Genomic DNA, 22,173 nt, shown 5'->3' on the forward strand with positions numbered 1-22,173 from the left:
ACTACCCACAGTGCTTCTACGATCCGACGGACGACGACATAATTCCTCGTTGACAGCAGAGCAGGAATTAACGTACTTAAGCAAAGATGCGTATTACAACCAAGAACGGTAAAAGAACGAAAATTCTCGATGGGACACTCTAGATTTAAGACTAACGAACACGCCTTGATAAAATTATTCGGTAAAACTTTAGAATTCTTTGTAGTAGACGATAACTTTCCAATTATAGAGGACGGCATACTCGGTTTGCCAGCCCTATTTAAATTCAAGTTTGAACTCTTAAATCAACAATTAAAACCTGACGGTAATATTCTCTTATTACAACAGGAAACCGACGTACCTCCAGAACAAGCAGTGTCAAAAACAGTCTACCTGGAAGGGAAACCGACAACGATATACTTCATCAATGGTGGTGAGTGCCCACCAATCTTATCGAAAATTCAAATACATACGATCAAGTCTCCACATATAAAGATTTAGTCAGACTCTCGCATATAGAGAAAACTCTCCGTGAACCAATCGAAAAGATATTGCTGTTTTACTTCGACGTATTCAATTTAGAGACCGACCTTTTACCATGCACTAACCTTGCTAAACACACAATAACGTTAAAAGAAAATATTATCTTGGAAATATAGACACATAGCACGAACATATATAGCATCTGTTCTTTCGTCCAGTCGCGGGGAGACGCGGTCGCGTTGTAGCGCGTCAACGGGAGTCGTAAATTCCCGCTACGATTGCACGAATCGACACCACGAGCAGGGCGATCCCCTTATTTCTTTTGGGAGAATAGGGATGATTGGGTTTGAATATAACTGGACTTCACAGTTATATATGTACATTTATTTGCACTGGATTACAATAATTATGACGTGAACCGAAATAGTTTGAATTCGTCGTGTCGGAAAGCACCGTGATGGACCCGCAGGTTGATCGATTTGATAGATAGAGCACCGAGAACTTGACTGCCTGATGAGTGAAAGAATAGAGAACTTGACTGCCCGAGGGATATTAGAACAATGATAGACCCGTCTCGTACTATTTAGGAAGAAAGCTCGATGTGGGTGTATCCTTGCTGAACTAAGAACGCGGATTCGTTGTTCACACTTTTCGATCGAAAAGTGAGGGTAACGATCCGCGATGCCCATTGGTTCTAGCTAATGTTAAGAAACAAAATACAAGGAGAAAGTCTCCTGCATATGTGGTGCCCTTGTTCCTGGGGAAAAACCAGCTATTTCGATGGGTACATCTGCTTTCTCCGTAATCAATAAGAGCGTGCAAGAAACCGAAGGACTGTTTAAGGGACCACCCATAAACCGAAGATGTTTGTGTGAATAGAATTGAATAACAGATGTGGTTTATGGTGGTTCCTTGCATCTATTGCGGGTCAGTGTGACGATGAGCAGCCCTCGGCGGCCTGACGGTGAGGGACGTCGCTGACCATCTCGCGTGACGTAACAGCATCTGCATTTTGCTTATCAATATGCAAGATATCACTGAAATATCATTGATATTGAATATAAAATAATTTTGATTACTTTAGGTTCATGAAAAAAGCAATTAATATACTTTGCTATTTCCTGTGCTTCTTGATACCTCCCCAAGAATACCAAACATTCTGCTTTAGTTAATTTAAATCTTGTGCAACGATTACTTATATCACAACAACGATCCATACAATATATAACCTATAAGTATTATATGTTAAACACTATTATCTATATTACTATTCATTTAGAAGTTGAGCCACAAACCTTACGATAATCTTTAACATTGTATGCAGTATCTGCATCCTTAAGAAATTTTTTCACATATTCTAAGTCTTCTTTCTCTGTGGTAATGTCTTTATTCTCGGGATCAATCTCTAATAACTTGGATAAAGTAGTCTCAGCTTGAACTATGTCACCCAAAATCAGGCAACATTTTATAATTCTTACATAAGCCTAAACGTAAATGAATTGAATTAAAATTCTTGTTCATTTCTTAATGTATTTTTATGTATCTTTATGTCTAACGTACTTTGTATACTTTTGGATCCAATTCAATACATTTCTTTGCATCTTTCAAGGCAGGAGGATATTTGTCAAGCATCATGTAACATGCAGATCTATTTGCATAAAGTAGTGGTATATTTGGATATAATTCTAAAAGGATATTCATTTTATTGATCGATAGGGTCATAACATCATAACAAATTTTTAATTGAGCAAATACTTACCAATAAATTCACTGAACATTTTTAATGCTTCCTTGTATTGTTTCCTAGCATAAAGTACTTTGGCCTTGTACAGTTTTGCAATTCTGGAACATCTATCTATTTAATATTGCACTGAATAATTTGATAAACCATAATCATAATCATATAAACTAAAGCCATATCATCTTTCACCAAATCAATTATGTAACCTCATAAAAAAATATTAAAAACATAGGGTCAATATAAAATTAAAACGATTATTAAAAGATAGAAAGAATGTTTAAGAATTTTGAACGATATTTAAAGAAAAAGATCGATCAGTCCAAGGTATATATCATTTCTGTTTATTAAAAAAGTAACATTTAATAAATTAAACGAAGCGCGACATTATATAGTCTCGGTCTTTACTTACTCTTTAATCTCTGTAATAATGGACATTGTCGAATGTTTTGAAATATACTTGTGTATATTCCTAAAAGACTGAAAAATAATAAGCGTAATATTTCATGAGATATGATATTCCTATGTTTATACATAGTCATCTTATATTATTATGAAACTTACATCCTTGTAACAAAAATATATACGTACTAACCCAATCGGTTTATTCCTTTCGTGCAACAGTCCTACTCCCTTTAACACTACCAACAGAAGGGCCGCATTTGTAATAATGATCCCAGGAAATTAGTATATACACGTTCCAAAACGCATCCAAAATGGTTTAAAAATCCAAATTAATTTTAAATTAATTATTATTTAATACTAATTATTAGTGCGATAATTAATCAAATTTTTGTCCTAATAATAATTTGAATAAAAAAAACATCAAAGAGAATTTGAAAACTTTCTACCATTTTTTTTAGAACACTTTCATCCCAGCAATTTTATGGTGTATCAGCCTTTAATGGCGTTGTCATTCCTACCGGTAGCAGTTTAACCTTTTGAAGGGAAAAAAACAATCAATTTTGTAATACGTAAGTTTATAAATGAATAAATATAATTTATATACTTTTAAAGCATTTTTGTTAATAGCAATGCGTGCTCAACATAAACTAATACTAATCAAACTATTACACCATGTGCTTAAGAATTATCGCATATACGGAGTAGCTTTTCTAATTACATGCATTTATAATTAGAATGCAATTATAATTCACATAATAATATTATCATATTATATTATGAAATTTTATAAATAAATATATTATTAATAATAATATTTTTATTAATATTTTTATTAATAATAAAGTATATATATTTATATACCACCTTTTCGAATATTAAACATTTACTAAATTTGTTCCTTTTTTCACAGTATTTTTCTAAACATGAGTCGTTTTTTTGCTACTGGATCAGATTCTGAATCTGATAGTGCTTCTGAGGAGGAGCAGGTTCAACGAGCACCAACTACAGCTTTCACGGTAAATTTAAACATTCTAATATTTTATTATTTCCTTTTTTATACTGTGGTAAACATACAAAATTTGCATTAACATAATGTAAAATTTTTTCAGTTCAGTGATGAAGAAGAAGAAACTAAGAGGGTTGTACGATCAACCAAAGAAAAAAGATACGAAGAGATTGCAAATCTCATCAAGCTCATAAGAAATTATAAGAAGATCAAAGATATGAGCAGCATGTTGTCCAGTAAGTGCTTACAAAGTTTAATGATATTATACAAATATAAATTATTTACAAAGTATTCATTTAATTGAAATCATTCATATTGTAACTATAGGTTTCGAGGATTTAATGCGTGCTTATCAAAAAGCTCTGCCTGTAATAGCAAAGGAAGAAGGTGGCCAAACACCACGTTTTTACATCAGATGTTTAGTAGAAATGGAAGATTTCATCAATGAAGTATGGGAAGATCGCGAGGGACGTAAAAATGTGTCAAAAAACAATTCAAAGTTATTGACTTCATTACGTCAAAAACTTCGTAAATATAATAAAGATTTTGAAGAAGATATAGAATAGATATAGATTCAGAGAAAATCCAGATCAGGATGATGATGAGGAGGAAGAAAAACGTGAGTCAATTTCACTGATAGTATTCAATAATATTTCAATTCAACAATAATTCAATAATATTTACTGATGTTCTAAATTAATTATTTAAAATAAAAATTAATCATTGTTTAAAATCTTTTAGCTGAAAAAGTTATAGAATCTGAGGAAAAGGAGGACAATGCAGTTCCTTTCAAAAAGGCTGGATCAGAAGCAAGTGAACCAGATACTTCTAAATTTAAGGTTTGTTATATATAATAGAATATTTTGTGACTTCCTTTTCTTGATATTAACAAGATCATACTTTTACAGAAAAGCATGGTTGATGGAGAAGAAGGTAGTGAAAGTGAATCTGACTGGGGTAGTTCTTCAGATAGCAAGAGTACAAGTAATGAGGATGAAGGTCAATATCAAAATATACATGAATGGTTTATCAAAAAGTATGTTTAACTCATTCACACAAATAGATGAAAGTAATAATTAATTAATGTAATATTAACATTAGCATATTCTGAAATAGAGTGACAGATAAAGAGGAAGAAGAAGACAAGACAAAACGAAAGGAACAGCGAAAGGAACGTAAAGAAAAGGAACGGAAAAAGAAGAAAGATGAAGACGACGAAGAAGGTGAATGGGAAACTGTCAAAGGCGGTGTAGCCATTACATCCGAAAAGCCGAAAATATTTGCGAAGGATGCAGAAATTAATATAGCTGCTGTCTTGAAGAAACTTTCTGAGATCATCGCGGCTCGCGGTAAAAAAACGTACCGATCGAAGGGAACAAATTGAACTTTTACACAAACTGCAATCCATAGCCGATACTCATAATCTTGGACCAGCAGTAGCTGTAAAAATTAAATTTTCTATCGTGTCCTCTATTTTCGATTACAATCCAAAAGTATCAGACGCAATGAAAACTGAATATTCGTCAAAGTAGGTATTATATTCTAAATTTTTTAAATATGAAACCATCCCAATTTATGAATTAATAAATTATTTTTTTGCAGGATACTAGAACGTATCACAGAAATGCTTGATATGCTTTTAAACACAAAAGATATGGTTATCGCTGAAGTAGTATCCGAGGATACAGAAGAGTACGAAACTCCTCCTTATAATGGATGCGTGCAAACGCTAGTAGAACGTTTAGATGAAGAATTTACTAAGTTATTAAAGGAATGTGATCCACACAGTAATGAATATGTAGAAAGGTATTAGTAAATTGTATTAGTAAATTAGTAAATTGAAAATGTAGACGAAAATATTCACCATATTTTTAGGTTAAAAGATGAGAAACAAGTGTCCATGATAATAGATAAAGTTCAAGAATATTTAGAAAGGCAAGGCACAGTTTCTGAACTTAGCCGCGTATACCTACGTAAAATGAACATTTATATTATAAATTTGATCCAAATGTTCTTAAACAGAAGTAAGTATATAATTATTAATATTTTACAGATAAAAATCTAAAAATATAATATATACATATTCAGGGCGAACTTAGTCTAGATGTCGCAACATCTGTCCAAGTTATGGAGAAGCTTTGTAGATACGTTTATGCTCATGACGGGACTGACAGACTTAGAACTCGTGCGATTCTTTCTCATGTTTATCATCATGCTCTTCACGATAACTGGCTTTAAGCACGTGATCTTATTCTGATGTCCCATTTACAAGAAACCATTCAGCATTCCGATCCAGCTACACAAGTTTGTATCCTTTATAATGAAATTATGCTTTTCTATATTTTCATGAATTTTTTCCCCTCTATTTCCAATTACAGATTTTATACAACAGAACAATTGCTCATTTGGGTTTATGTGCATTCCGTCACGCGAATATTAAAGACGCATATAATTGTTTAGTTGATTTAATGGTGACTGGTAAAGTAAAGGAACTCTTGGCACAAGGTCTTCTTCCTCAAAGACAACATGAACGCAGCAAAGAACAAGAGATCGAAAAACAAAGACAAATGCCATTCCATAAATTTGGAACTCCTTGAGTGTATTTATTTAGTTTCTGCTATGCTCATTGAGATCCCGTACATGTCTGGACATGGATTTGATGCGAGGAGAAGAATGATTTCTAAGACATTGTATCAACAGTTGAGGTCAAGTGAACGTCAGTCTTTGGTTGGACCTCCAGAATCTATGAGAGAACACGTTTTCGCGGCGGCAAAAGCGATGCGCAATGGAAATTGGTGGGATTCCAATAATTTTATCATTAATGATAAAATGAATTCTAAAATTTGGGACCTCTTTTACCAAGCGGACAAAGTTCGTGACACGCTTAGAAGGTTAATCAAAGAAGAGGCTTTAAGAACGTACTTGTTTACGTATTCCCACGTATATGATTCGATTTCTCTGCCAAAAATGGCAGAGATGTTTCAACTGAAGCGACCTGTTGTTCATTCCATCATTAGTAAAACGATTATCAACGAGCAACTTATGGCATCTTTGGATGATCCAACAGAAACGGTTGTGATGCATCGTAGCGAACCAAGTCGCTTACAATCTCTAGCATTGCAGCTTATCGATAAAGTAAACAACTTTGTGGATTCTCGAAATGAAACAAGGTAAGCTATGAAAACTTTAAGCAATTTTAAATGATTGTAAAATTGTAAAATGATTCATATTGTAAATGATTGTAAAATACTGATGATGATGAACGTCTTGCGTCACAGGAAACTTTTCTCAAGAGGAAATCCAGGAAACTTCCGTGATAGGCAAAATTACAATCGACAGGGACAAGATTCGGGCCGTCAGAGACGGGACCGTGATTGGGATCGTAATCGAGAAGAAAATCAAAATCAATCAAATCAAAACGATACTATACGAGGAAAACTTAAACGGACAGACCCCAGACACCAGGTGGATATACAACATGGCCCTCCCTCGAGAAGACACTAAGGACAACCACAGAAAAAACACAAAAAATATTGGTGGATACCAAATCCATAATAAAACAAAAGTGAAAACCAGTAAATCAACAAAATCTCAACACCGCCACTGTACAACCAAGGTGCAAAAAATTGTAAATATTGTAAATATGTAAATATTGTAAATACCATAAATAAAACTATTTCACACCCCTTCCCGCTCCCTCTCATCCCCACCACCAAAGTCCACCAACACACAAGTAGACTACAGAAGCGTCCTGTTTTTGCGGCCAAGTTTTCAGGACAGGAACAACAACCAAAAATCAAGAACACACAAAAGCTCCGCTCCCCAGCGACTTAAATCCAGGAATCCCAACACAGAAATAAAATCTCAAAAATTGTAAAAACTCCGATGAACAATACAGCATGGCTACGTTATACCGTCGCATATCGGTACTTTTGCCTAATACATCTTATTAAATTAGTTCATAGTTTATTGTGAATTACTAAAATGTATCAAAGAAAAAAAAAAAAACAAATCTTGGCATAAATAAACGATATAAAAAAAAAGCACTCGTTCTCGTCCGATCACGAAAGTTAAGTAACGCTAGGCACGGATAGCACTTAGATGGGTGACCGCTTGGGAATTCCGTGTGGTGTTGGCTTTGGGGGGCATGAGGCGGGTATGAGTTCTCGATGAATAGGACCATGCTCCGGGAAACCCCGATGGATCTGATGCTCTCATATAGTCGGATGGCGGCTGGTCGGAGCCTCTGGCACCCGTCAGTTCGCCGATCCGGTGCGGAGAGCTTCGGAGAAGTTGGTGGGCCCATACCCGCCAAGACCACTCACATCACCCTCCCGTGGAGGCTCTCCGTCACCCTGCACCGACCTCGACCTGGACAGGGTGCGAAAGAGTGAGTGACACCAGGATGGAAACCTCTGTTGACGACTTGGCGACAAAAATAAATAAGAAACACTATGGACTTGGATAGAAAGAAGCAAGTTTACGGTGCAGGGGAGGGAGACCCCAGTACCGGCGCAGTTGTGGGTTGTAAAATGGGCCCCGCTGGCCGTCCGAGGGTGGACCGCCAGGCCCCCGGACGCGTTTCTAGGTACGCCTGGCGAGGCGATAAGCGACGACGATAGGATGGAGGTGAACAAAGCTCCAAGGAGAACGAAGAGGGGTCCGCAGAGCATCGCGGACAGGCCGGAGGGCACCTTCCTCGCCCCGGCCGTAGTGGACGACTATATCTCACCGATAGGAAGAGGATCCCGGGCGCGAGCAAAATCCGATGACGAAGAATCGATCACGTCATTCGCGTCCCGCTCGTCTTTGGCCTCCTCAATGTCCAGAGGAGGAAAGAAGAGGAAGTTAACGTCGCTAACTCCGGACGTTTCGCGCTGGAGGTTAGAACGAGCTCGCCAGCCGACGTCAGCGCCGAGGTTACGCGACAACTCTCGGAAATCATGAGAGTCGCAACGACGTCGGCCAATCTCAAAAGGACGTACGTCCGGGTACTGACAGACGCTGCCTCGTACATCACCACCGCATGGAGGGATCAGGCAGCAAAGAGGACCGAACAAGCACATAACAGCGACACCACATCCACGAGGCTTGTAAATGCAAGGCTGACAGCGCTAGAGGAGGAGAACACGGCACTTCGCCAAGAACTAGCGCGAAGGCCCACCTGCGCTCATGGGTGCCCGCGATGCGATAGCTCGGCCCCTGAGCCCAGCCTCCCTCCGCGTACGGGCCGGAGCGACAGTGAGCGCATCGACAAATTGGAGAAAAGGATGGAGGAGTTCGGGCCCAAGATACTCAGGGCCATTGAAGAGCGTTTTGGGGACCGACGACCTCGCACCCCAGAACCTCGAAGCAAGGCGGACCATTCAGCCGCTCCCCGGGCAGCCCAGATAACGGCCCCCCCCCCGTAAGAGCAAGGGGGAGAGGAATGGAGGGTGGTAGAGCTCAGAAGAAGGAAGAGGGCGGACCAGAAATAGCCGGAGAAAACAGCCGCCCCCGAGATGACGAGGAAAAGGGCGACCACGGCTACACTGACCAGAGCCGCAAGAGCGCCGAGACCGAGTACCGCCATGGCCGCCGACAAAGAAGACACCGGCACAGGTACCAAAGACGACCGCGCTCCCCCGCACACCGCGAACATCCGCGGTGACCGTGACGCTAAACGAAGGAGCGAGTATGTTGTACGCCGACGTGCTCGCAACGGAGAGGAAGAAAATCCCGCTCACGGAGATAGGTGTGGAGTCCGTCGAGATGCGAAAAGCTATGACGGACGCCATATTCATAAGGGTCCCTGGGGATACAGGGACAGAGGGAAAGCCTCGCGGCTAGCAGCACGATTGACAGAGGTGCTGGACCCTACCGCGGTGAGAGTCGCGGCTCCGATGAAGACAGTGGAGCTACGAGTGGTCGGGATCGACATCTCGGTGAGCAGGGAAGAGCTGCGGTGAGCACTGGCCTCGGCGGCGGGATGCAACAGCGCGGAGGTGCAAGTTGGGGAAATTGGCACATCCAGAGGCGGCCTCGGGTCTACGTGGATTAAGTGTTCGGTGGCCGGAGCCCGAAAACTGGCCAAGGAAGGAAAAGTGCCGCTGGGTTGGTCCAGGGCCAGAATAATAGCCATACCGGCAAGGCCCCTGCAGTGCTACAGATGTCTGGAACTGGGGCATGTACGCGCGGCCCGCGTGTCTGCCGAGGATCGGGAACATCTATGTTACCGATGTGGTGAAAGCGGACACCGCGCCAGACGGCGTCCAGCTGCCACGCCCAAGTGCCCCCTGTGCGAGTCGCTCGGGGGCACCCACTGGCCGCAGAATGGGAGGGGTGGAATGCGCTCCTCCACAGATCAAGAGGAGATGCCCCACTCGCGAGCCGACCGTCGCCGCGAGAACGACACAAAGGAGCACCACCGAAACAGCTGGTGATGGCCGGGGGGAGGCCATGGATTTGAACGAGTAAGGTTAAAAGCCTCCTCCAATGCAACTTAGGGAGGGGGAGGCGGGCGCAAGACCTGCTCCTCCAGATCATCCGGGAGAACGGGGTCGCCCTCACGGTGGTGGCCAAGCCGTACCGTATTCCTGACGCTTCCAACTGGGTCGGGGACCTAGACGGATTGACGGCCATTGGGTGGACGCCAACATTGAGCGCCCCAGGTGTTCTGCTCGACCGCGTCAACGGCTACGTCGCGGTCGAGTGGGCCGGAATAGCGGTGGTGGCGGTATACGTTTCCCTCGACACAATGGGGGAATGCCAGGACTACCCCACGAGGAAGATGGCTGACCAACTGGGCCGCGGGCCTGGAGCTCCTTCTGACAAACAGGGGCTCGGCGAGTACCTGCGTGAGGTGGAGGGAGTCATTCGTAGTGGACATTACCAGGGCCACCTCGGAGTTATACCGGAAGATCCGCGATTAGAGAGTCGCCGAGGGGGTCGAGACGTTGTCCGATCACCTCTACGTACGAGGATAGCAGCGACACCAGGGGAAGAGCGAACCGTTCGGGCCCACAGCCACGCAGATGGCAGAAGATTCTCGCGGGCACGCCGTCGCAGGCAGACGCGCGACGAAGAGGAGATCTCCCGCACCTACGAAGCCTATAGAGAGGCGAAGCGCACCCTCCAGCGGAAGATCAAGATCGCAAAAGCTCGGTCCTGAACGGAACTAATAGAGTCTGTCGAATCCGATCCGTGGGGGAGGCCGTATAGGATCGTGGCCAACAAGCTACGACCTTCCCCCCCCCCCCCGCTGACCGCAAAGATGGACCCGGTGCTGCTGGACAACGTCGTGGGGACTCTGTTCCCACGGCAGGACAGTTGCGCTGGATAGCCAGGACCGCCTTCCGCCACTGCCTCCGACGAGGACGGTGGGATGGAGCCGACGATGACGGAGTGGAGAGAGCAATTCCGAGTCACCAAGGAGGAGCTGCGCGAGGCAACGAGAAAGATGGCATCCCGTGACGTGGCACCGGATGAAAAATATTTTATTTCACTTATCGATGATTATAGTAAAGTAGCTAGAATTTATTGTATAAAATCAAAAGATGAGATCTTTGATTCTTTCGTACAGTTTGTAAATGAAACCGAGAATTTAACGGGCAAGAGATTAAAAATATTAAGATGCGATAATGGTAAAGAATATTTAAATAATCGAATTTATAAATTTGCTAGGGATAAAGGTATCAGAATAAATAATTGCCCAACATACGTACATTAATTAAACGAGACAGCGGAAAGGTATAATAGAACGGTAATGGACATGGCGCGTTGCTTGTTAGCGGGAGCGAAAGTACATAAAAGGTACTGGCCGGAAATAGTATGTACAGCGGCATACTTGAAAAATCGAATACTATCAAATACTATAGAGAGAAAGACACTTTTTGAAATATTCTTCCGAAAAAAACCAAGTGTTGAAAATATACGTCTATGTGGAAGTAAAGTTTTTGTAAGAAGGCCAGAACAAAAAAAGAGTTTCCAAATGGGACAAGAAGGCAGATATGGGAATTCTGTTAGGATATAGTCATGTAGGGTAGAGAGTCTTATTAGGTGGGAAAATAACAATAGCTAGACATGTAGAGGTCATAGAGACAGACAATAAATGTATCGGTTTTGAGGAGAATTCATTAGATATAGATAGCGATGATAGCAAAGATAACTATTTATTGGACGGCATGAATAAGGAAGAGTTAGAAAGTAGGGAAGCTGAAAATGATAACAGTTCTGAAAGCTTAAACATCCCTAGGAGATCTACGCGTAATAAGAGAACTCCAGTAAGGTATCCAGAAAAGGAAAACATTAGTGAGATTCATGCAAATTATTGTAGAGTAGATATCCCTCGTACATTTGAGGAGGCGATTTGTTGCGAAAATAGTGAAGATTGGAAACAGGCTATGGATAAGGAAATATAAGAATAAAACTTGGAAATTGGTAGAAAGGGTAAAAGGCAAAGAAGTATTAGATGTAAAATGGGTTTACACGAGACGATCAGATGGCAGGTATAATGCTAGGTTAGTGGTAAGAGGATATCAACAAAGAAACGTAGCCGATGACATATATTCCCCAGTAGCGAGTCAGGATCAGACCTTTAAGATATTGCCATCATATTGTTGTCAAGATGGATTAATCATTGAGCAAATGGATGTAGAAACTGCCTTTTTAAATGGTGAAGTAACCTCGGAGGTATATGTAAATCAACCAAAGGGATATGCAGACGGAACGAATAGAGTTTGTAAATTATCGAAAGCGCTTTATGGGTTAAAAGAAAGTCCGCGGGACTGGTGTGAGTGTTTTGATAGGTATGTGACGAAATTAGGTTTTAAGAAGAATAACATAGAGTTGTGCTTATATACTCACGGAGAGGGAGAAAATGTCGTTTATTTGTTAATATATGTAGACGATGTGTTAATCTGTAGTAGAAACAAAAGGAAGATACAAAGTGTAAAATGGTTATTAACTGACAAATTTGAAATGAAAGATTTAGGTGAAGTAAAAGAATATCTTGGAATAAATATAGAGTATGATTATTTCAAAAATGAAATGAGAATAAGCCAAAAGAAATACATTGAATCGTTAGCAAACAAATATAAATTACAAAACAGCAAATTGTACAGTACACCTATGGAGACCAACTTAAAAATTGAAAAGGCCGAGATAAATAGAGAGGACATTGGATACAAGAATTTAATTGGCGCATTGTTGTATATTAGTATGAATACCAGACCCGATATAAGTTATAGTGTGAATTATCTGAGTAGATTTCAAGATTGTTGTAGCGGGACACATTCTAATTATGCTTTGCGAATATTGAAATACTTGTACCGGACTAGAGATTTAAGGTTAGATTATAAAAGGAATGAAAAGTGTGAAACGATAGATGGCTATGTAGACGCTGATTGGGCAGGAGATCATTTAGATAGGAAATCGACTTCTGGATATGTAATTAGATTGTATGGAAATGTAATTGGATGGAAGTCTAGAAAACAAAGCTGTGTGGCAAAAGCTTCGACGTATGCAGAGTATGTAGCTCTATCGGAAGCGGTGAGTGAATTAATGTCTATTGGAGAAATTATGAAAATCTTCAATGTAAATCTAAACGATAACCCTGTAAAAATTTATGAGGATAACTCTGGAGCGATAAGTATAGCAAAGTACGGAAATTTTACAAAAAATTCTAAACACATTGAAGTTCATTACCACTACGTTCACGAGTGCTTAGAGGAAAACAAGATAAAAATAATTAAAGTAAGTACAGACGAAAATACTGCGGATATTTTTACGAAGGCATTGTGTAGAGAGAAATTCGAAAGGTTTAGATCATGGATAAATGTAAACTAAGAGGAAGTGTTAAAGTTTCTGTTAAGTAATTCGACAAAGCATATAAATACGATAAAGTGTACAATGTAAATGTAAGGAGGCGTGTTAGGAAGATGATACAGTTACACTGTACATGTGAATGTTTGTGTAAGCGTCAGAGGGCGTCCAGGCCTTAGTTAGGACAAAAGACGATTGGCAGTCTTTTAGAAGCATCCGAAAGAGTTGGTTGACAACAAGCGTGCGTTCGAGTAGGTTTACGAGGTCTTCAGAGTATAAGATATGTGTAACTTTTGTGTGCTGAATAAAGTGAATTATTTGTATTTCCGAATCCCTCCTATATCTTTACAGGGGCAAACAGTGTTTCTACACCTATCAAGAACGCACCATACAGAGAAGCCGTAGGAAACTTAATGTTTTTACAAACCGCAAGTGGGCCAGACATTAGCAATAAATATAGTGTCGAAACATTTAGAGAATCCAAATAAGTATCAGTGGAAATTAGTCAAACGAATTTTGCGCTACATAAAAGGGACCGCAGACATGGGATTCTTATATACGAAGGTAGGCAGACTCGAAATTTTTAGCAATGCTGACTATGCAGGTGAGACGCCAACCACATGAGAGACCTCATGCTGCGCTTCGGAACCGATGGAGTGATGACGGAAATAAAGATCTGGCGGCACTCGGCGACAATGTATGTCGCCGAAGCAAAGTGTCTAATGAACCCTCAATATCCCAACGGTCCTTTCGCCGAATGTTCGAGATCGCCTAACAAACGCGTGGATAGTGGGGATATTGAGGGATGACAAGGAAAAAGAATCAGATTCCGCCGAAAGTCAAGTTGTAAGAGCTTCAGTCAATTTTCATTTTTTTTATTTTTTATTTTTATCTTTTATTTGCATCTTCGGTCCCCCTTTTTTATTTTACGTGACACAGGCAACAAAGAAACAAGAAAGTCGACATCAGGCGTTGTGTGTAAGTATGCGAATGCGGCCATTAGATGGCAATGTAAGCGACAACAATGGATAGCTTTATCTACGACAGAAGCTGAGTATTTCAGTGCAGTCTCAGGAAAAAATTATGTGGCTGAAGAAAATATTTCTTGAATGTAAAATAGACATCCTCAAGTATATGCTATATGTAGACAATACTAGTGCTGCGAAGTTAATTAAGAATCCAGAATTCCATCAAAGAAATAAGCATATTGATGTAAGATATCATTTCTTGCGAGATTTATACAATAGAGGCGATATTGATGTAACGTATGTAACAAGCGAAGAACAACTGGCAGATATATGTACAAAGGCGTTGCCAAAACCAAGATTTGAATATTTAAGACAAAAATTAGGTTTGAAAAATAAAAGGGATATTAAGAGGTAATTGTTTGTAGAGATGTAGAGTTTTTAGAGAGGGTGTCGAAGTGGTTATCACTTGTAAAAAAGGAAAAACTCTACATGATCTGTTAAGTCTTTTCGTGGTATTTTTTTGGTAATAAATTAATTTGAATGGTGAAGAGAAAGGCATTGACGAAATTAAGCTTCAAATATTTACAAAGAGATAATTGTATGTAGGGATATATAGTTTTAGGTAGGGTGTTGAAGTGATCATTACTTCTAAGAAAACTCTACATATGGTCTTTACTTTTCTCAAGCACTGAAGCTATTGACAGCGCTTAGACAAAAGATTGCGTCGAAGGCAAACCATAAACTGTACACAGGCAACGTTGGCTTCAGGGTTTTTCAGTCATAAGGTAACACTGCTAGCGTGCGCATCTGGATCAGCTCAATTATATTTCGAACTTTGTATTTACACTTTAATATTCAAAATATATATTTTCTACTTTATAATTTATCCACGCGTTCCTTTGTATTCACATACATCTTCTAATAACCTCAACAATATCAAAACGACATCCTTCCACCCACAGAGTAACGGATCTTTAGAACGAACACACGCAGTAGTAACCGACATGTTAAAATCGATACAGCGAAATTCAGATGAAGACTGAGACGATCAACTTAACTTTGTATGTCTTGCATATAACACGATGATACACGACTCCACTGGTTACACGCCATTCGAACTCACATTTGGACACCAAGCCAATCTCCGTTTCACAATATTCAAGAATCCCCAATGCACATACGCAGACGAGGTCACGCTCTGCAAAAGAGAATGGAACTCTAGACTCCAACACGCTCGCGAAACATTGATCAAAAGCAAACAGCGATATCAGCGCGACCAAAAACGTAAAATTATAAAACCTCAATCAGTTTTCAAAGAAGGAGACCCCGTTTTAGTACATAACGATCATAGAAAGCACAAACTCGATATGGAATGGTTACGACCATACACAATTGATAAAGTATGCACTCCATACTATCTGATCCAAGACGAAAAGATACACGGTAATCGTTTAAAACCTTACTTTCCAGGTCGACATTCCTTTTTGCCGGAATAGTACCGCGCAAATAAATATTACACCATTAGAAGGAAACTCTGTATTCATAGAAAACATTAGAAAAGGATATTTGTATAGCGATACTGCCAATATTATTGTAGGATTAGACACTAGCGACATATACGAGCAAATAAGCACGATAGAACTATATAAATCAACAATAAACTCACGCGCAACCAGCAAAGAATACGCTGCAGAGTTAGACGGATTACAAAATCGTATCGATAGCCTGAAACAACTCGCGAAACACTTGAAGGCGTTAACACACACCAGAAGCAAACGAGGTTTGCTCAACATCATAGGTTCTGAATCGAAAAGTCTGTTCGGAACTCTCGACAATGACGATCTTATACTCATAAACGAGAATATGGGCAAACTATTCGATGACAACAATAAAATCAAAACTATAATAGCTAATCAAACAGCACTTATTAGGATAATTGTAAACTCAGAAAACCTAAACCATTTAGAGAAATCATATAACGATGTATTAAAACAACAACAGCAGGCAAATCTCGATAGATTTATGCTTACAATAATCATGAAACTCGACAACGCGGTGCAAACTTTACACTTTCAGTTACACGAGATACTTAACGTCATAATATTAGGCAAACAGGGAATAATTAGCCCACAAATACTCGACCCCAATGAATTTATAGAAAACTACGCCAAGGCAATAGGCAACCAGATGTACAACACCGCGATATCTGCCAAAACCGAACATTTTCAGTTTATACTCGACATTAGTGATCTTAAAATCTTCACAATAGGTGACAAAATATTCTTCAAAATCGTAGTACCTTTAGTCTCTAACACGGAATGGAATATATTGCAGGTATTTACTATCCCGAGTAAGAGAAATAGGGTATTTTTGGCTCCAATAGTCGAACGTCAGATATATTTAACTTCAGGACTTTCATTTATGAACACTGATATCGAATATCTCGACAAACTTTGTAAGAATCGGGCCGGAACCACTATATGCAAACAAACACCACCAATCCATGACAGAAACTCGAGAACCGATTGTCGCAGCGAAATAATAAACTTCAAACCTCACAGCAAACATTGCAAAATAATTGTACTTAACATTGAAGACATTAGCTTTATGCCGCTCAGAACTAGCAACAGCTACATTGCGATACCGGCAAACCCGATAGAAATAGACACAATTTACCAAACGAAACATACCTTGCAAAAACTTGACAAGCCCTCCATCATAAGAGCCAACACTTCCTGCGTTATATTGTACAAAGATGAACACATGCGTATAGGCGAAATAAAGAACGAAGTCAAATACGAAATGAAATCTAAATCTCTAGCGCTCAAAACAAACGATAGCTTCACTCATGTGTTAGACAAACTCGAGCGAGCACCAAAGGTAATATATAATTTACAAGGCTATAAAACCGATCGATAAAATAGGCGACGAGATACAAACTCTTAATTTCGAACAAAGAATCAAAAATATACAGTATTGGGGACTAACCACGCTCCAGATATTAGGGTACATAGCATTAGGCATGATAGGTATATACGGATTAAATAAGATAGGAGTATTCAAATGCATCAAAACATGTATACCGAACAGTTTATGTATCAATTTATTTTGCTGCCGAAATGAAACCGTAATCAACAGTCACGATGCAACATCCCCACCAGCATCAAGCGTCCTGGCCGCAACACCCAACATCTATATTCCGACCATTACATACCACCTCGAAGAAGTAGAGGAATCAACTGTGATTTTCAAGCCACGCGGAGTCAGATTCCATAAAAATCTTCTGAAGAAAACTTGACGAACCAAGTTCAATCTAAGAAGAGGGGAATGTCACAGGTGAAATTCGACTAATTATGCGATACGATAGTAAATTCCAAGAGCCTTGTCATGAGTGACCGTCTGCGTAGTATTCTCGTTCTCGTTCTCAGAAATATATGATAAGTTCGACCAAAATCTTTTCCCACTCCAACGAATAAAGGATCTAAATACTCCCCCCAAAATCATCCAAGTTAGTCTGAATAAGTCCGAACCAGCCTGAATATTAAAAGCCTATCGTTGCGAACCGTAAATACTATAAAGGGTTTACCATTTAATTATTGTATTAATTGAGTGGCAATAAAGAACTCTATCTCCTGTTTGGAAATCGACAATTATTTTTCACTTGTTGAATTTTTACGCGACAAATACAACGTCACTGACAATCAAGTAACCTTAGACGCGATTATATTTCCATTCCAGAACACCGGTAACAAGATAGGACCAGGCAAAATTTTAACTTCAACCCAATACATCGAAGGAAAGCCCACAACAATATACTTTATCAACACTGGAAAGCAAATCTGTCATATTACAAACGAAATAGAAAAACCCGATAAACTAATATAAATTAATAAATTTGCACAAGTACTTCGCACGGAATTTCGAGAACCCCTTGAGAAAATCCTTATCAATTATCTAGACATTTTTAATAAGGAAACAGACACACTACCATGCAATAAACGAACATACAATCACACTCAAGACAGGCAAATCTATAAACATCAAATCTTACAGTCATGAAAATGTCATAAAAAAGGAATTGAGACTGTTACGTCGCGAAGCTTGATATGGATCGTGTTTCTAGCCGTCTCTCGCGGTCCTCTAGCGTCATACACAAATCGTTTCATCTCCCCGACGGGATATACAATGTATCGACGAGCGCACGGTTGCCGCCCGGCCGCGAGTTCCAGAAACGTCGATTCGATCCGTTCTTTAATTACACAAAGAAGTCGGCATACGTGATCATCGGCGCGAACGGTGGCGTGATCCGAGCGCGGAGGGGGTCGTCTCCCCGAGAGGACAAGAAATTTATCCTAGGGCAGTCAGTCTTTCTTCCGAAATCTTACCGCACACGTCTTAAACGCTAACGGATAAAATCGCGAATTCATCGAACATCGATACATATCAAAGTCAAGTTCTCGGCGTTCTATCCATCAAATCGATCCATTTTCGGATTAATCAATTACTGTGCTTTCCGACACGACGAAGTCAATTTCTGTCGACGCAATAATTATTGTAGGCTAGTGAAAATAAATATATATATATTCTATAACTGTGGATTCCAGTTATATTAAAAAACTAATCACTTATACTGCATTTTCAACTCCACAAGGTCGCTTCCACTATAATAGCATGCCCTTCGGACTCAAAAACGTACTAGCAACGTTCCAACGCACGATGGATACCGCGCTACGGGGATTAGTAGGAAATAACTGTTTCGTATACTTAGACGATATAATAATATTGGAAGCACCATCCAAGAGCACAACCGAAATCTAGCCATTGTATTAGACTGATTTCAAAAATTAGGATTAAAAATACAACCGAACAAATGCGAATTTTTGAAACCAGAGTAAGAATATCTTTTTTGTTTTCACGTGGAGAAATCCTCATGGACACTCCGCCGCTACAAGCAGCAGCAGAGCAGTGCCGGACTCTTACCGACTAAGACTCCACGATGGCCTGCCTGCGCGTATGATAGGAATGCTCCGTGGTCCCGTTCTTGGCGAATTGCAATCGGTGCATTCCCCGCGATCCCCCCCATCACGTTATCCTACAAGGGTGAGAGTTTCTCTTTCTCTATCTTTCTGTCCGTTATTTTGGGAGCATGACTCGCTCCCAGAAGAGGCGGACAGCCTTGTATTTCTGCGGCTGCTCAGTATTGCTTCTATGATTGCCGAGGGGATCAGCCTCTCGCCAATGATGAGACGCAAGGTGAAGCGGGCTGTTCTCACGCCGGGTAAAACTCCAGCGTGTGCTGCGCTGTGTCCCTGCTTTCTCCGCAGTGGTGATAGATGTCCGTCGTCTCGCATCCGATTTTCCTTAGGAATTCGCCGAACACGCCGTGTCCTGTAAGAACCTGGGTCATCCTGAAGGACAGCGGGAGACCGCGTTGGCTCCTCCATGTCTTCCAACTTGGGAGGACGGCCTCGACGCCTCGATGTTCGCGTCCCTCGCTGATCAGCTGGGACCGCCACTGGTCTCATGCATCCTCCTCGGCGGTTCCCTGGTCGTCTGGCGCCGCCTGTTTGGCTGATTCCTCTGTCGGGTCTAGCGCTCCCATGCGGATGTATCTCCTCTTGAGCACCAACGCTCCAAGCTCCCACGGTGGAGACGTGTCCAGAATCGTCGCCGACGCGTGGGACACCGTTCGGTATCCCCTGACGATTTTGATGGCGGTTACTTTCTGCAACATCCTAAGGAGCAGGATGCTGCGACGACTCGCCATCAAACTGTTTGCCCATATTGGGGCCCCGTATATCACTCGGGACCGAACAACGCCCTCGTATAATCGGCGCACCGCGGCTCCCGCCCCGGCGATGTTTGGCAGCAGGCCACATAATGCGTTGGCCGCTGTCGTCACCTTCGGAATCACGGAGTCTAAGTGCGGCTCGAACGTCCACTGGCTGTCGATGACGAGACCCAGCTATTTCATCTGCGATCCCACCCCGACGGTTTCGCCTACCATGCTTAGAACGGGCGGAGGGGTCCGTCGTCTGTTCTTGTCGTAGAAGGAGATGGCCTCCGACTTCGCAGGGGAGACCCTCAGGCCCAGTCCGCGCAAAGCATGTATTGCGCGCTACACACCATGCCCGCGTCCGGAGGCAGCGGGCAGCGCAGTACCTCGTCGTACGCGGTGATCCACAGGATCGGTCCCAACACCGAGCCCTGCGGGACGTCACGCACGACGAGCCGTCTTTCCTCCCTCTCCCTGCTGGCGTAACATACCTGTCTGTCGTTGAGGTAGGCGCGGATCAGTCGAATGAGGTGTGTGTCTTATGTTTTACGGACTCATTCCTCGACGCTAATTTTTTGCCATACTGGACCCGGGTCCCCTAGGTCCATAGGGGTTGGGGTTACGCCCAACCAGCGTGCAAGGTTTCCAGAACCTTGCTATCTATATTAGTTAGTCCTGCAGGGGCTGTCACTCACCTCAGGTCGAACGGGGCGTTTTCTAGGCCCTACCGTCTCTCCAGGATGGTTCCGGAGCAGTTGGTACGCTGCTTACCCGATCCGCTATCAAGTTTCTGTATTTGTTATAGATTTATTTCCTGCTGAGATGATTTTATTTTCACTTACTCTCGCACAGCTAATCAAGTTTTGCCCATTTCTTTCACGTAATATACATTAGACATTGTAATTTTAATCCTCATTTTGTTTACTACAAAGTAAGTCGAAATTTTTCCGACTTTTGTTCCTTTTAGAATTGTACCGTCTCCTCTTTTTACATTTATCGGGTTTTTTAAATTTTCGTACTCAACAAAATAAGAGTCATCATTTAGAATGTGATCTGAACATCTACTATCCAATATCCAATTTATTTTTCGCGTAGCGCTAGTATATACTGTAATATCATTTATACTATTATCGCGCCCTACTTGCGTTAGGAAGGATCCAATTCCTTGGTCGTCGTAGTCCTCGTTGTATGAATAACTTGCGTCGTGTTGACTGGCCCCGTCGTTGCGTTGCTGTCAGCTTCTGCTTCGTCCTCGTTGGCCAAATCCTCGTTGATCATATCCTCGTCCTGTTTGGCCGAAACCTCGTCCGCCGCTATCTCTATTCTGCTGCGGTTGATATGCACCTCCTTGCCACTGCGCACAGCCATTGTTTCCGTCATTGTGTCCGCCTCTGCACGTATTTATGCAATTTTTTATCACGTGGCCGTACTTTCCACAACCATGGCACTTTTTGTCCCTTTTTTGATGTTAAATACGTTCGACTTTTTCCTATCACGTTCACTCTTGCTATGCGTTTCCCACATAGTAATTTAATTTTTTAAAAATTCATAAGTTCGATCACTTTCTTTCAATGAGTCGATTAAGTCACCAATATAGCTCAGTGAGTCTGGTAGTGTTTTCAGCATATAGTCGAACTTTTCACGTTCACTTACGTTTGCACCAGCACTCTTTAATTCATTTATCGTTTTTTCAAATTCCGTGAAGAATGAATTTATTTCTCCAAAGTCATCCAGCTTCATCCTGCCGAGTCTATTTCTTATGCAAATTTACAACGCTGTTGATTCCTTCGGATACATTTCATCAAACTTTTTCATTATTTTTAAAGCAGTGTTTTGATCACCAACAAATTCTAATTGTTCATTTGTTATACTACAATAGATGTAGTTCATCGCTTTTAGATTCTTTTCACCCCAGTTATCTTGCGCATCCATTTTATCTCGTCCAGCCGGTTCATCACATTTTTTACACTTTAAATACAGTAATAATCTTTCCTTTTATGTTTTGTAATCACGTCCA

General features: G+C 41.0%; 1 protein-coding gene, 1 long non-coding RNA gene and 1 pseudogene across 2 annotated transcripts in view; 1 reads left to right on the top strand and 2 right to left on the bottom strand.

The window, feature by feature from the left end:
- Positions 1-22,173, bottom strand: part of LOC139995182 (uncharacterized) — a 133,963-nt gene that overhangs the window by 31,001 nt on the left and 80,789 nt on the right. The window lies entirely within an intron of this gene.
- LOC139995168 (dnaJ homolog subfamily C member 7-like) lies at positions 1,475-2,148 on the bottom strand. The gene is made up of 3 exons (XM_072018409.1): positions 2,023-2,148; positions 1,758-1,946; positions 1,475-1,691 (listed from the first exon to the last, which is right to left on the bottom strand). Exons 1-3 carry the CDS (start codon positions 2,095-2,097, stop codon positions 1,497-1,499), a joined length of 459 nt encoding a protein of 152 aa, XP_071874510.1. The 5' UTR covers positions 2,098-2,148; the 3' UTR covers positions 1,475-1,496.
- On the top strand, positions 3,036-7,222 carry LOC139995171 (eukaryotic translation initiation factor 3 subunit C-like; annotated as a pseudogene).

The sequence above is a fragment of the Bombus fervidus genome, chromosome 15, assembly GCF_041682495.2.
Source record: "Bombus fervidus isolate BK054 chromosome 15, iyBomFerv1, whole genome shotgun sequence".
NCBI classification, from domain to species: Eukaryota; Metazoa; Arthropoda; class Insecta; order Hymenoptera; family Apidae; genus Bombus; species Bombus fervidus.